At 48.1% G+C, this 17,136-nt stretch overlaps 1 protein-coding gene across 1 annotated transcript in view; it reads right to left on the minus strand.

The window, feature by feature from the left end:
• The window catches only part of Ksr2 (kinase suppressor of ras 2), a 346,061-nt gene that overhangs the window by 268,835 nt on the left and 60,090 nt on the right, over nucleotides 1–17,136 (minus strand). Inside the window, 1 exon segment of the mRNA XM_050158922.1 lies at nucleotides 1,516–1,656. Coding sequence (XP_050014879.1) covers nucleotides 1,516–1,656 — 141 coding nt within the window.

Genomic DNA, 17,136 nt, shown 5'->3' on the forward strand with positions numbered 1-17,136 from the left:
GACCAAAGGGGCTGCCAACTGTGGTTCATCACGTCGGGAAAGGATTACCCTCTGTATAATTAGTGCTCGTGGCTTTGAAGCAAGAGATCTCTAGTCTTTGGAAAACAGGTTTTAAGTTGTTGGGCCAAAATAAGATAAGATCACATCTTGTCAAACTAAGACTGGCTGCCCATGCGACACGGTTTGAAAACCACCCTTTTCAGCCCTTATCTAAAAGACTGACTTTGCTTTACCTGCCCCATGAGGGGTGCTAGGTACACAAATATTTATATAATCCCGGAGCCTTTAAGAAGTACCGCAAGCTGTGCAATTAAACTATCATTTATATCATCATACTTAGTTTAAATTGTCACTCGGACACAATCTAGGGTCACTAGGAGGAGAGTCTCAAGGAGGGAGTTTCTACATCAAGTTGACCTGTGAACAGGGCTACATTGGACTGTCCCGGTAAGGTTAGTTAAGGTGAGAAGGCCCATCCACTATGGGCGGCACCACTCCCTAGGCGTAAGGTTGCAGACTATGGAAAAGAAGAGAGCAAGGTGAGTGCTAGCCAGCGTGCATTCATTCTCTCTCTACTCTTGACAATGGGCATGACTGATCGCCTCAACTCTGACGCCCTGCAGTGCTGGGCTGTGGCCTGGAGTTGTGAGCCAATCAATCAGTCCTCCCCTCAAAAAAAGAAAAGTTGCTTTCATCACAATAATTGGAAAGAAAGCTAAAATGTGGCCTTCCATCCATGCTAAGAATATTGTAAGAAACACACTGCCCTAGGGATTCTGGGCATCCTGGAAGCGAAACTAGGGGTGCAAAAATCCATGCATGCTGGTGTGTGTGTGTGTGTGTGTGTGTGTGTGTGTGTGTGTGTGTGTGCCCCAGAGATCCACCTGTTTCTGCCTCTGCAGCGCTGGCATTACCAGTACATGTCTTCATATGCAGCTTTTGCACGTGGGTTCTGAGGACTCGACTCAGGCCCCGTGTTTGCACGGCAGGCGCTTCACCCACTGAACGACCCTCCCGCCTCATGACCCACATGGAAAGGCTGGTGTCCTGAATCTCTACAATCCAATATGGCAGCAATGGCCATACATACATCAAATACAATTCAAAATCTGGATCCTTGGTCCCCCACACTAATCCTAGCACTCCAGGAGCTGTAGTTACCATGGCTGCTCTATCAGACACCACAAACAAAATACCCCCACCACAGCAAAAAGTCAGTGGGCAGCACTGGTCAACATGGTGGCTTAGGGTGACTCCATTTCATGGCAGATCTGAATAAAATCCTGACTCTAGGTCACCCCCACACCCCCAACTACAAATGCTGGCTTGAGAGCCTTGCCCTCAACAGTCCCACTCAGAGACTTCTGAGATCCTGCAAGCCTTCGTCTGGCATACTGGGGGCCTGCTATGTGCCTGGGTCTGTGCTGGGCATATCCCACGCCCTGCCATCTAGGAAGTAGCAAAGGTGGTCTCCAGCCAGTGAGGGCCAAGGGGTTCGGGACAGCTTGTGGTCACCTCCAGGACTTCCTTGCGCACGTCCACGATCCGGAACCAGTGGCGGAGCTGGGGGAAGCCGTCCAGTTCGGCATTGCGCTCCTGCAGGGCCACCTTCTTCTTGCAGGACAGCTGCCGGCTGAAGTACTTGACCAGCTTGCTCTGCAGAGACATAGAGACAAGGACACGGCTCAGCGACTCTGCCACAGGGAGCAGGCATGAGAAGCCAGGCTATCACGCACCCAGCCAATCCTGTGCTCCAAGGACTGTTTCTGTCCCAGTGAGACCCAACCTTGCACCTTGGTCTACAGTGGAACAAGACTGACTAAGACATGCAGGCACCACCCTTAGATGGGTTTACTGTAGTTCTCTTGGAAGCACTTGGTTAAGGGGCTAGACCCCTTGTGCATGGTCCCCTCTGCAAGCAGCCAGCTCTCCTCCTTCCCCACCATGTTACAGAGCAATAGGAGGTCTGGACCTTCCAGGTGCCGGAATCATAAGCCAAATAGACTTATTTTCTTTATAAAGTACCCAGCTACTGACGCCTTGCTCCAGCAACACAGAGTGAACTGTATGCCTCCTGCATTCTCACCGTGTTGGTGAAGATGGGAGAACAGATAGGCCTTGGTATTTTGCTGTGGTGGTGGTGGTGGGGTTACCTCTTCTTTGTGGTGGTCTCCACCGACATTGTAATCACATAGACCCTTGACCCAACAATTCCATATCTAGAAACTCTTTTTTTGTTTGTTTGTTTTTTTGCGGGTTTTTTTTTTTTGTTTTGTTTTGTTTTGTTTTTCGAGACAGGGTTTCTCTGTGTAATAGCCCTAGCTGTCCTGGAATTAGCTCTTGTAGACCAGGCTGGCCTCAAACTCACAGAGATCCGCCTGCCTCTGCCTCCTGAGGGCTGGGATTAAAGGCGTGCGCCACCACCGCCCAGCCTAGAAACTCATTTTATAGCAACCGTGTTGGGAAAGTAACTGTGTCCAAGGATTTTTTTTTAACACTTCTGCTTACAAGAGCAAAGGGTTGTCAACACCCTGAGAATCCACCTATCAGAAACTCATGATTTACGCTACGCAGCAGCCACAAAAGGAACTCTACACCCCAGCTCCTTAAGCTGCGAGTCCGTACATAACTAAACGCAGGGTCCGGGAAGTTTGGGGGACAGCAAAGATCTCTGAGTGTGCAATAACCAAAAACTAACTCCAGATCAATCAAACACATAAGACTCTGAGGTGCCCCCGGCAACGCTCGTGCTTGTCACCTCTGGTGACGTCACTGTTGGTTCCGAACACACAAATGCACTGTCCTCCGAGTGCTGTCACACCACCCAATAGCAGTGACCCCTGCGGCAGCACCTCGGCTCCCACCGACACCCCTGTGGGTCGGTAACGGCAGCGGTGTTCTGCTCTCAGAGACGCATCAAGGCTCCATTGCAGAAAACAGAGACTCGCAGTGTTTCCCTCTCATTCCTCTCAATGTGTAAGTGTCAAACTGTTGTAGGTGTGGCCCACATTGTGTTAGAAGGCTAGATAAAAACAAAAATAAAAAAAAAAGTTGACTTGGGTTTTATTTTTTAAAATCATGAAATAAATTCTGTCTTAGGACTAGGACCAAATTTCCAATGATTCCTGAGGTGTGGCTCGACACATTTCCACCATGTTGTACTCTGTTCTTATGCAAAGCAGCGCCCTCGGGCTGACGATTCTAAGCTCAAACCATCAATGGGCATTAAGAAACGGTCAGACGTCCTGCACACTGCAGTGTCGAATACTGTCAAGGTTTAGTTGTTTACATAAAAATAAGTAAGCACACCCATCTCATTCATACAATTGCTTCTCTCCTATTTAACACATGGTGATATCATCTCTCTATATATGTAATCACTCTGAAATAAACTTCATTATGGTTTACCATCGGTAATATTAGCGTAGTTACACCTGCACAGACCCCGTTACATAACCATCTCTGGTGAGAAGAGGCTGTAGGCTGAGAAGGTCCTAGAAGCCCTGTTCACACCGCCATCACATAACATCCAGAAGCCCTGTTCACACCCCATCACATAACATCCAGAAGCCCTGTTCACACCCCCATCAAATAACACCCAGAAGCCCTGTTCACACCCCCATCAAATAACACCCAGAAGCCCTGTTCACACCCCCATCAAATAACATCCAGAAGCCCTGTTCACACCCCCATCAAATAACATCCAGAAGCCCTGTTCACACCGCTGCCAGATAAAAATGACAAGCTGTGCACTGCTGAGCAGACGGTGACTTTGGAGATGTCCTGACAAACAGGATCTCTCACTCCCCGGCCAAATGTGTCCATGTATTTCTTTGTAAACACACAGCCTCTTTCTGGAAGGATCCTTGACCCTCTGGGGATGAGGAGAATGGAGTAGGAAAAAGAGTGGGGAGAAAGGACATTTACACTCTGTTGTTGGATTGGCAAGTCACACACAAGTCTCCGTGAGCTCTCCAATGCTTTTTTAAAGGAGACCTGACCCACGTTCCTGGACAGATGCCAGGACGCGCGAAAGGAACAGTGCTTTGTTTTGTTCGTGGCTAGTTCTGTACAAATGAACAACACTAACCAAAGAAAGGCAATACAAGGGACCGGAACAATGGCTGAGCACTTAAGAGGGGGTATTGCTCTTTTGGAGAACCTGGGTTTGGTGTCCAGCACCCACATAGCAGCTCACCACCATCTGTAACTCCAGTTGCAGGGGATTTGACACGTTTTTCTGGTGCACATGCATACACACAGACAAACACTCATAAACAAAAGCCAGGCATCATCTAGAAGGAAAGAGAGAGAAGTGTTTCGCTGGAACAGCTCACCCCTTGAAAGCCCCATTCCTGCCTCTCCAAACCCCACCCTCTCAGAAAAACCACCAAAAAGTCAACTTCCACACCCCTGACTGAAGCTGCCAGCTGTCCAGTCCCCTCCTAAAGCATCATGACTGGACACAAACCCAGCTCGTGGCAGAGGCGGCATCTCCCTGTGCCTACAGGGTAGTTAAGCTCCTTTAGTTTGATCATGTGATTTTTTTTTCTGTGCCTTCTCCCTCCTCAATCTTTGGGGGCTGCAGGAGTTACTTTGCTCAGACTAAACCTGGTCTTTTACTTTTTAATTCAACTTGATCTGGCTTACTGTATCAGTGGAGAAACCTATTATTGGGGAACAGAAATCTTATTAGGAAGTAGGGAGGGGGAAAGAAAAGAAGGAAAGTGGGGTGCAATCCCATAATGCCAAGCAGAGGAAGTATATGAGAGAGTAAGACTGAGTTTCTCAGGAGGGTACCCAACAGCACCAAACAACAAGATGTAGGTCTGTTTCTTCAAACACAGTGTTTGCGTCTTTTCAATAATTAAATAAACCTCTATAAGAGATGTTTTAAAAAATGAGAGCCAGCAAGGTAGCCCAGCAAACAAAGGTGCTTGCCACTAAGCCTGATGACCTGAACTCAACCCCCAGTGGACCCATATAGTGGAAGGAGAGAACTGACTCCCTTGGGTTGCTCTCTGACCTCCATATGTTACATGCCATGTATGCATGCGTGCACATACACATACACGCAAAATAAATAAAATGACTAGGGCTTGGACTTGCATACATGACCTAGGGGAAGTCACAATTCAAACTTTTTCTTAGTTGAGGTTTCTAATGCTGTGAAGAGACACCATGACTACAGCAACTCTTTTCTTTTTGGTTTTTCGAGACAGGGTTTCTCTGTGGCTTTGGAGCCTGTCCTGGAACTAGCTTTGTAGACCAGGCTGGTCTCAAACTCACAGAGATCCGCCTGCCTCTGCCTCCCGAGTGCTGGGATTAAAGGTGTGCGCCACCACCGCCCGGCTACAGCAACTCTTATAAAAAATTTATTTGGGTGCCTAACAGTTCAGAGATTTAATCCATTATCATATGTGGGACACGGTGGCATGCAGGCAAGGACAAGGTGCTGGAGAGGTAGCTGAGAGTCCTCCAACCTGCACAGGCGACAGGAAGTGGACTGAGACACTGAGTGTGGCTTGAGCCTATATGAAACCTCAAAGCCCACCTCCGCAGTAACCCACTTCCAACAAGGCCACACCTACCGCTCCCTAGGAGCTTATGGAAGCCAATTATATTCAAATCACCACAAACCCCAACAGTGACAGCTGGAGACACCAAGCCAGACTGACTGAGCGACCACCATCATTTGGAGACACCAGCTAGGTTTCCCAGTCTTGCTAAGCTTTCCCAGTGTAGTGCTGGGCCAGGGTTGGTGAGGAGCCAAGCAGTTTTCAAGAGGAACCACCACATGGGTAAAATTCTCACCAAGTTTTACTGCAAGACCGCAAGTGTTTGAGCAAGATTTCACCAGCTGTATTGCACCTTAAAGGTGCTATGTGCAAGGCAGGGCTGGGCAGGGTGTGGCTCTGAGCAGTAGGCGCTTGCTCTTGCCTTTAATCTCTGACTTGTAGGTGTGTTGTTAATTTTAGACTTTCAGAAGCAGAGGAGAGAGGCATCACTGCAGCCAGAGTAAGCAATCAGTCCACGTCAAATGTCCAGAGGGAAGGTGACAAAGAGGACATCGGCGTGGCTCGCTCAACTCGGGAACAGATTTGTGTTTTGTTTTGCTTCATATAAATGAATTTGGTTGAAATCGAAAAACTGAAACAGTATAAATTGTTTTCTGTGACACACAATCATATCAGTCGAGGAGAAATCTACTAAACAGAGCCCGAGGGTAGCGGGGGACGCCTCTTGTTCCTTCCACTCAGGAGGCTGAGGCAGGAGGATTGTTAGACGCCAGGCATTTGAAACCAGCCTGGGATTTATAGTGAGACTCCTTGTTTCAAAGAAACAAGACCACAGATGGGTCAGAGGGTGTTGGTCATGCTGCCCAGCATGTGAAAGAAAGGTCTTTGGGCTGACTGCTGGCACCATAAAAACCAATCCGTCCGTCGATCAGCTAAACTAGGGAAAGCTAGCTTGCAGTGTTCTGTGAGTCTAAAACGCATCGCTAGTACTTAAGGGGGAACTGAAGTGAGCCGCTAATATATTATACTGAGCACTTGGTGGGGGGTGAGGGGGTTGGGGAGGACGGTTGGGAGGGGATTATCAAGACAGGGTCTCTCTACATAACCCTAGCCTGTCCTAGAACTTACTATGTGGACCAGGCTAGCCTCAAACTCACAGAGCTCTGTCTACCTCTGCCTTCCAGGTGCTGGGAGACCACCACTGCCCAGCAGAGTGTGTTTTAGATATTGTGCATTTAACATAAAATTCACATTAATAAATAATAAATTCAGGTTAACTAATTAACATACAGACAGACAGACTCACATCTACATATAATTAATACTAATAAAAGTATGTCTTTTTTAAAGTGAGTTCAAGGCCTGCTTGGGCAACTTAATGAGACTCTGACTCAAAAAAAAATTTTATTTAAACAGTGAAAGTTGGGGACTGGAGAGGTGGTTCAGTGTTGAAGAACTCTGCTCTGGAGAGATAGCTCAGTGGTTAAGAACTCTGTCTGCTCTTGCAGAGGACCTGAGTTCAATTCCCAGCACACAACGAGGGCTCACATTGTGTCTGTAACTCTAGTTCTGGGAGATCTGATGCTCCAGGCACTGCACATGCGTGGTGCACAGGCAAAACACCCACACACATAAAATAGTAAAAATAATGTAATTTAAACAAGAAGTTAAAGAGGAGCTTGAAGTGTGGGTCGGTCGTGGAGCACATGTTGTAGCCTGTGTGGGGTCCTGGGTTCCATCCTCATACCATGAAACCCTGTGTGATGGACAGAGCACGCCTGCAGAGGTGTGTGAAGTGTGTGCAGGTCTCTCTGTAGAGCGCCGAGGGGTGTTCCTTGTCGATATTCTTGCTCTGAGTTGTTGGTTCTCAGTTTCCTCCTCCTAGTGATGTGCATCCCCTGCTGTTAAGTCTGGCTTGGGAACGGAACCTCCTGGAATGTCAGCGCTGTGCGGTGTGAATGGGAACAGAGAGGGTGGGGCAGAACTCGGAGGGCAGTCCGCTTGGCAAGCCCGTCACTGTGTTAGTACCCCCACACATGGTCCCAGTATCCAGGTTCCCTGCCTCCCTGCTGACACACCACATACGAGTTCTCACACAAGCTGAGGCCGTTTTTGTTGTTGCATTGTATTGCGTTGTGTTGTGTTGCATTGTGTTGTGGTGTTGTGTTGCGTTGCGTTGTGTGTCACACTCAATGTGCAAGGATCAGAACTAGAGTTTGGATCCTGGGATTCCCCAGGACTCATGTCAAAGCTGGGTGGGTATGGTGCCTGCCTACAACCCCAGTTCTCAGGAGCCAAAGACAGAGGACTCCCCAGGGCAAGCTGGACTAGCTGGATGGCTGAGCTCTGGGTTTGGAAGACTTTGCCTCGGTAAAGCGAAGGCAGAAGGAGAAAGTCACTCAATGGCACTCTCTGGCTGCCAGATGCCTGTGCACACACAAGCATGTGCTGCCCCAACCACATGTGCCAACATGTCAGACACATACACCATACATACCACACACACATACAGCTATAATAAAAAGAATCAGATACGCCTATCATCCCATGCTTGTTCTCATTGATTTTAGAATAAAGGAGGCCTTCTCAAATCTGTGATTTTCCTAATCGCATGGAAAAGAACCTAGACAACAAACAGCACAAAGAGGCTCTCAGACTCTGAGATTTTGTGCATGTGTGTGTGGGGGGGGGGGGTGTGGGTGTGTAAACATATGTGTGTGTGTGTGTGTTCAGATAAGGTCTTACTGCTAATCCCAAGCTGGACTTAACTCTTGGTTCTCCTGCCTCAGTCTCCCTATTGCAGGAATTATAAATATGTGTAGTAATGTCTGGCTTTATAGTGCCATTTTTTTCTTTATTTTATTTATATGTGTGTGGTTGCCTGCATGGATTTGTGTGCACCACATACATATAGGACCCTGAAGTGGCCAGAAAAGGGCATAAGATTCCCTGGAGCTGGAGTTCCAGACAGTTGTGAGCTGCTGTGTAGAAGCATGGAACTGAACCTGGGTCCTCTGCAGGAGCAGTGTGTACCCTTAACTGCTGAGCCATCTCTGTAATGGTCTACTCTGTCCCTTTAAGAGACAAGCCACAGCCACTCCCTCCCCCATTGCTGAGGCAAGCTGATTTTCACCTTCCAACCTGAATGTCCTTCTTTTCAATCTCTCTCTTGAAGAGGCAGTTTCTGTCTCTCCCTTCTCCTACTTCTCCCCTTCTCCTCTGTTTCTCTCTGACTCTCTTCCTCTCTCTCTCTCTCTCTCTCTCTCTCTCTCTCTCTCTCTCTCTCTCCTCCTCTCTCTCTCTCCCCTTCCCCCCTCTCCCTGTCCCCTCCACACTATCTCAGAGAAAGAGAGCTTCTTTCAAAGCATGGTGCGCCTATCCATGTCTCTGTCTCTTGCCCACCGCCTTCGGAGACCTGCAGCGTGGTTTTGTGGTGTCCCCATCTGTCTGTCTCTCCTTGTTGGACAGCTGCTCCATCAAGGTCTCTTACCCACCACACAAATCCCTGCCTGGGACTTGTAGCCCACTGCAGCCACTCAGAGAACTGTGTCATCTCTGCCTGGGACTGGCTGCTCTTGAGACCTACTGCCTGCTGCTTGTAGCCACATTGGGGACCTCGTGGTCTCTGGGCATGCTGCCTGCTGCAGCCACTCAGGAACCTGCAGCATTTTACTTAAACCATAACAATCTCTCCAGCCCCAGTAAAGCCATTTTAATGGCAGTTAATTTGCCGAAAAATCTTGCATCCCCAAGATTAAGGTCACAGCATGGCTGTCAGTTACAGTCCTAAGACTGTATTTTTAAAATTAATCATTTAGTCCTTGTGACAACTTTGGATTCTGATTATCCTCCCACAAGCCAAAAAAGGTTAAGTCACTGGCCCAAGGTCATCAATGACTCAAAGCCATCAAATTTCACTCAGGTTTTGAACCCAGGTCTAATTAATTGAACCTGTGATACTCTACCCTGATCGTCAAATTGGCAGGTTTTAGAATTATCATGATTTCTAGATTAAGTTAACTGAGGTGGAAGCCCCCTCCCTCACGCGCCTGTCAGCCTGGACACCCGAAATGCAAAGATCATGGGCCAGCTTCTTACACAGCAAGGATCCATTATCACAGAACGGTAGCAGAGGAAAGCTAAGGAAGCGAGGCCTTTCCCTCCTTCACCAGGAGTTCCAGGGAGTAGTTTAAGCACAAAGCTTATACCACACCCCTGCCTAGGGGCACGGTGCTCTCCCAAACTGAGGGAGTCTGTGTAGATGTGAGCCACGTCCCTTCGGGAGAACCCGAGCCTTTAGAGGCTCATGGCTATTTGGCAAGAGTCATTCAGAATCTGAGGAGTTGAATTGTTTTCTGAGCCAGTCTTACATTCTTTGTCCATTTCATTTTCTAGTGAGTCATTTTTATCGTATTTTACAAAAGTACTGCCCACAGAATCTCAGCATTAAAAATGCTGGACCTTTACCAGAAAAGGTGTGCAAAGCAGGGATGTACCCTTGGGGAGAATTTCGACTCCTAATTTCAAGTCCTTTCACATTAGAAGTATAGCTTGGTGACAGAGCACATGGCCAGCGTGGATAAGGCCCTAGGTTCGAGCCCCAGAACAAACCAAAAATCACTGTGATAATAATTAATTCTTTCAACATCACTAAGTTAGGGTTTTTTTGTTTTTGTTTTTTCTTCGAGACAGGGTTTCTCTGTGGCTTTGGAGCCTGTCCTGAAACTAGCTCTTGTAGACCAGGCTGGCCTCGAACTCACAAAGATCCGCCTGCCTCTGCCTCCCGAGTGCTAAGTTAGTCTTTTAAAATGGGTCCCGATTTGCGTCTTCTAAACGTGTTAGCATGCTGACCCAGGAGTCACGTTATGGGAACCGTATTACAGATGGGGAAATGGAGTCCCAGGTGCTGCACTACCCATCCCAAAGTCACACAGACAAAGAAGTGGCAGGTCCAGGATCCGAACTCAGGCCATCTAAAGTCTCCTTTCAGGGCCTCTCCTAGTTCCTCCACTGAAGTAGACACAGTGTAAGGAGAGCCTTTGGTGGCTTCACCCTACCCAGTGGCCTCATCCCACTAGGTGCCATAGTTGACTTTTAGGTCACCCTCAATTCAGGTCTAAACAGAGCTAAAGTGAAAAAAGCAGTTCAAAATATCTACCTTCGAATTACGGCAAGGGTCAGGCAGTGGTAATGCATGCCTTTAATCCCAGCTCTCTGGGAAGCAGAAGCGGGCGAATCTTTGTGAGTATGAGGCCAGCCTAGTCTACAGAACGAGTTCCTGGACAGCCAAGGCATCAGAGAAACCCTCAGAAACAAAAACAAAAAGCAAATTATGACAAGGGTAATTCGAGTTACTGCCGGGGTCACAGGTGCCATTCCAACCATGGCTCAGGGTGCAGGGATCCTAGGGTGCAATTCTCCATCTGTACACCAGATGGCAGCCCAGCACCTCACACAGCGAATGGAAATTGTCTGCAGGCCCAGACTCCATCCAAGCATCCCCGTGCCTTATTACTGTATTCCATATTAGTATGATGGTAAATTTAGCGGCATAAACAAAAAAATTAAAAGTCAAGACATGTGACAGCTCTAAAAATAATCGTGTCTCAAAGCCCTAATGGGAAACAGGAAACTGTTCACTCCAAATCTAAACTCAGACAAACTGCAGAGACCAATAGAACACACACAGGGGTTTGGTTTGCTGCTACCTAAACCCATCACCCCTGGGCACTTCTAATAGATGGGTCAGGGAAACGCAGAAGAAGGCAGGGTATGTGGAGGAGGGGTGTGCACCTGATCCTCCAGGCCTGCATGAACCTGCCAGCCCACTGGTGTCATATCACACCGCATGGCACACGTGGGTCTCCGGAATGACATAGCCAGCATGCCCTCAGTTCTGCCCTGAGCACTCCATTCCCGCAGCCTCCACTCGAACAGCCCTGAACCCACAGACTCTGACCGGGCTCCTGTCCCCTCCTGCCATCGGGTAGCTCTCCTGCCAGCACCAATATGGCCCTCCCACCCTGCCGAGTTCTCTCTTCCAAACAAGGCACACCCAGTTCCACACACACCCCACATCCTGGGTAACGCTCTTTATCACAAATGATGCTGTTTATTGGTTTCCATGGTTACGCCTCCCCACCACCTCACACCCATCATCCTGTCAGCTCTGAGCAGGGGCTCTGCCTGGAGCCTGCCTAGAAAACAGCCAGTGGTTTGTCCTTTTATTTATTTACTTATTTATTTTGGTCTTTTGATAAACGAGCATCACTGGAAATGGTCACCAGACCCCTGAGCCCTTTCCCAAGGTACAGATTGGGTAGGACGGGTTCCCTGGTTATGCAGTCAAAGCTCTAGGACTGACTGTCAAACCCCACCAGGGTAATAGCCGGAGCAGCAACCAGAGGCCTAAGGCCGTCCCGCGGTTGCCAGGGCGACCATTGTCATAACAGCCCTGCAGGAGGGGCCAGCTGACAGGGAAGAAAACTGACTGGAAAGGTTTCAAACAACTGACCATATTGCATCCAGAGGCACGCTCCCTACTGGGAAAGGACCTGTGTCTTCTGCCCCGCCTGGACCCAAGGCAGAGAGGACCCCAGGGGTTCAGAGCAGTCAAGGGGTCAAGGGATATGGATTCCACTGCCCACTGCTGTTGGTTTTTTTAAGATTCTTTTTAAGTGTGTGTGTGTGTGTGTGTGTGTGTGTGTGTGCGCGCGCGCGCGCGCGCGCGCGCGCGTTTGTGAGTGCAGATGCCCAAGGCATCTTGGGAGGCCGCCGGATCTCCTGGAGTTGGAGGTAGAGGCAACAGTTAAGTATGGATGCTGGGAACTGAGCAGAGGCAGTGTGACCTCTTAACCACAGAGCCATCTCTGTAGTCCGACCTTTGACCCTTCCTTTACTCTTTCTGGTAAGGAATTTTACAAACAGCCAAAGGTTCCAGTAAGCAGCAGAGTAGATCCCTTAGCCCCTAGGAATTCCTCCGGGAGCATTATTAGAATCTCACGGCTTCTGAGACAGGTCTCCTGTGGCTCAGGCTGGCCTCATCCTCACAACGTAGACGCAGTACTTTGGACTCCTGCCTCCACTTCCTGATGCTTCAGCATAAAGACGGGCACCACCGTACCCTGTGTCTCTGCTGTGTTAAAGATGGAACCCAGGCTTCACGCATGGCAAGGGCTCTACCATTGTGCTACATCCCCAGCCTCAGCATTGTTATACTACTAACGTGTGTTATAGTAATATAGTTATACTATGTTTATAATATAATATAGTCATGCAGATATGAATATTCATAAATTTGACGTATAACCATACCCATATTGTATTTGTAGCAAAATTGACATTTGTTGATTTTTTTTTGTTTGTTTGTTTTTTTGAGACAGAGTTTCTCTGTAGCTTTGGAGCCTGTCCTGGAAGCTCTTGTAGCTCTTGTAGACCAGGCTGGCCTCGAACTCACAAAGATCTGCCTGTCTCTGCCTCCCGAGTGCTGGGATTAAAGGCGTGCGCCACCACCGCCCGGCCCTCATTTGTTGATTTTTATATACTTGCTGTATCTACTAGTCTGTTGATAATAGCGCTACTAATTCATCAACTATTATTCAAGTTCCTGAGTTCAAAGTTGTTAGATTCTGCTTGCTAGGGGACTGCCTGGGGATCTTGTTAAAAACACAAGTGCTAAGCCCCTGCTCGGCTCCACTCCAAGCCCCAGGACTCCTGGGACCAGGGGCTCCTCTTTCCATCTAAACAAGGTCTCCAGACAGAGAGGCAAGAAGCTCAACCACACTGAGTTTGACTTCACTGTCCTGGGAGACCCTGGGGGTCCTCAATCCATTGTCACTGCAGCAGTGAGGGGCTGTAGGGCCGCATGCATGGATGGCTGAGGTTTGGGGAGGTGGGGAAGAGGCATCCAGAAAGCACAGGGTTGAGGAGGATAAAAATAAAAACTTAATCTCTGTCTCCCTTGCAATCATTTTCAACTTTTCTAGAACAGGGAGGCACCCAAAATAAGTGCCCAGCACTGGCTTCAGGGGAAATGCTGGACTAATACATTCAACTTCTAAAAAACGCCCCATCCTAAATCATACCTAAGTTGAACGCAATTTCAGTTTGGTTAGTCTAAATGACCTCCCACCAGGCACACACTGTAGCTTCCTCGGGAATGCACACTGGTGGGGTGGGGCCCATCCTTTGTGCCTCCACTCTGAACCAGGCAAGTGAGAAAAACCAATGGTCACAGAACATGAAAAGGACCTGTGAGCAGGTGCTATTCTGAAGGACAGGAGGCGAGGGCTGGGCAGACATTCTGATTCCCACGCCTGTGACTCTGGAAGCCAGAGCCAAGCGACAGTTAGAAACATCTGGGGAAGGTATGTCCTGAGCAGTCTGCAGCCTTACCACCCACTGCCTGAACCACAGGGAAGGGAGACAGTCAGGTATGGGGGTACACAGACGTAACTAACTTCTAAGAGGCTGAGGCAGGAGGACCATGAGTTTAAGGTCAGCCTGGGTTACACAATGGAATCCTGTCTCCAAAAAAAAAAAAAAAAAAAAAAAAACTGGTAAAGGCCAGAATGATCTAGAACAAACTGTATGTACCAGAAACCACATCAAGGCAATAGCTAAGCAGCTTCACAGCAGACCCAAGACATATGTTCCATTTAGTACACACTGCTCAAGACAATCACACTATTCATGACTATGGCAGCAAAATTAAAATTAAGTCACATAAAGAATCAGCTTTGTAAATAAACCTATATCTTAGCTCCCATGACCAAAAAATAAAATAAAATTCTAGGGATGGAGAAATGGCTCAGCAGTTAACACCACCCACACTGGGTAGTTCAATACTGCCTGAATTCCAGTTTCAGGGGTATCTGACGCCCTCTTCTGGCCTCTATGGGCACCTGCAAGCATGTGGTGTGCATAAACTCACACAGGCACACACACACGCATACACATAAAAAATAAATAAATACAACTTTTTAAAAAAAATCCAGCCAGGAGGTGGTGGTGCATGTCTATAATCCCAGCACTTGGAAGGCAGAAGCAGGAGGATCTCTGTAAATTTGAGGCCATCCTGGTCTACAAAGTGAACTCCTGAGCAGCCAGGGCTACCAGAGAAACCCTGTCTGGAAGAGGAAAAAAAAAATTCCAGATCACATCCTTGCTGAAATCTCTGATCACTGATCAGCTGAGACAATCAGAGGGCTCAACACCCTCAAATAACTTCAAAACTTCATCAGGGTCTAACTTTAATTGGATGAGATGAACCATGATCCTCATTAAAATGATATCTTTAGACTCGGCCAAGACCTGGGACACATTATACACATTAAGGGTCATTAAACCCAGCAGAGTTATGTCTGACTTAAATAGTTTGTATATTTGAGGTGATTATTTCATATTCTTCCAACCATATATATATATATATATATATATATATATATATATATACCCCACTTACACACAGTATGTGTGCACAGCAGCTAACATATGCCCTTCCCATTAGAGCCGTTTCTACCCCATCTTAATCCTACCAGCAGCTACCATGAGGGCACGAACTTCCTGCCTTCTTTGCCTTTTACCAAAGAACCTCGAGAGCAAGTTCATAAATGAATTAATGTTGTACAAGAAGAAGTAAATGGAGGTTCCCTCCATGGAAAAAGCCACAGCTGCCCTGATTAGTCCTGGTTTCTGATGTCTGACCCAGATGCTAAGTGTTGGATTGGTGGATGGTGGTGGCAGCTGCATAACAATGAGAATGCATTTAATGCAACTTAGAAATGGGTAAGCGGAGGCTGGTGAGGCAACTCAGCTCAGCGTGGAAAGGTGCCTGCGGCCAACTCTCACAACCTAAAATCAATCCCCAAGTCCTGTGTGGACGAAGCAAAGAAGTGACTCCCAAAAGTTGTCCTCTGACCTCCACTCATGGGAGCACCCACTTATAAACACACACGCACACACTCACATGCACACACACGCGCACACACTCACATGCACACACACGCGCACACACACACGCACACACACGCGTGCACGCACATGCACACAGACGTGCGCGCACACACACACGATAAATATAAATCTCAGCCACTGTAGTGGATAAAATCATAGATGCTGCGCATTCTTTAAAACAATATAAGAGAAGCGGGGTTGGGAGAAGCTTCAGGAAAAGGGCCTGCATGTAAATAAACCTGAGAACCCAAGCCAGAGCTCTAGAACCCACAGGAAGCAAAATGGACACAACGGCACACACTTGTATCTCGTCCTGGAGGAGGCAGAGACAGAAAGAATACAATCTTCCTGAAAGTTCCAGACCATCTAGGAACCTTATCTCAAAAAACTGGGGGACAGGTGTGAGGAATAATATCCAAAGTTGATCTCTGACCATCACACACATGTATATATGCACGCACCACACACCCCCCCACACACACATACATGTTGCTGTCTAAATGTGTACCTGGGAGGTAGAATTCTTTCCTAGGATGCATGAAACCCTGGGTTCAACTCCCAACACTGCAATCAAATCAAATAAATTTATCACAATGCTGGGATTTTTTTTTTTTTTTTTTTTTGGTTTTTCGAGACAGGGTTTCTCTGTGGCTTTGGAGCCTGTCCTGGAACTAGCTCTGTAGACCAGGCTGGTCTCGAACTCACAGAGATCCGCCTGCCTCTGCCTCCCGAGTGCTGGGATTAAAGGCATGTGCCACCATCGCCCGGCTACAATGCTGGGATTTTTGTGTATGTTTTGTATTTAGTTAGGTTTGGTTTTATGGTACTAGTGCTAGTCCAGCACTGTGCCACTGAGCTCCATCCCAGCCCTATGGTGCCTGTTTCACATGTGCAGAAACTGAAGCATGGTCAGGAGCCTGGATAGCTCCCCTCCAGGCTAGTGATGGAGGCAAACTGGAACCAGCGCCATCCAAACGGCGATATGATGTCCCTATTCTCAGACCCACATGTCTCCTGACACTCAGGTCACCTGGAAAAGCAAACCACAGGGCTAAGAGCCAACATGCCAGCAATGGAAAGCAGCTGGGCCCCAGCGACCTGCCACCCGGGGTCCCCAGGGAGAGGAGGCCCAGGTGTGTGGAAGGACCCAGCACTCTGCAGCAAACTTAGCACTTACAAGGAACAAAGCTTTCCACCCAAATTCCCACTTGGAGCAGCCAGGCTCTTGGGGGAACATTACCACGAGTCCCCAGGGCTGAGATTTTCCGTGTTTAGTCTCTCCTCACAGGAAAATTTTGTTAGAAAGTTTAAATGCTGCGACTATTTTTAAATAATGAGGTGCAGGGCCACGGTGTCAGCCCAGAAGTGCAGAGGCTGGGCGTTCTCCCTCTTCCTAGCTCCACATTCCAATTCAGATGGCTGGACTGGTGAGGACAGGAATAAAAACTGTCCAGTGGGACCTACTTCATCCAGCTCAGTCGTCCTAGCTAGGAGCAAGTGTGTCTTCCAGGGGAGATCTGATATCTAGGTTATCGGGACTTGGGATCAAGGGATGCTCCTGGCATCTTCAAGTAGAACACAGAGATACAGCTAAGTATCCCCCAGTGTATAGGGGTGTCCCCCAATCATGGGCCTGGACACCCATGCCTGGTCAGATAACCCT

The sequence above is a fragment of the Alexandromys fortis genome, unplaced genomic scaffold (genome assembly GCF_014885135.2).
Source record: "Alexandromys fortis isolate MF-2015 unplaced genomic scaffold, M_Fortis_MF-2015_v1.1 scaffold_90, whole genome shotgun sequence".
In the NCBI taxonomy this organism is placed as follows: Eukaryota; Metazoa; Chordata; class Mammalia; order Rodentia; family Cricetidae; genus Alexandromys; species Alexandromys fortis.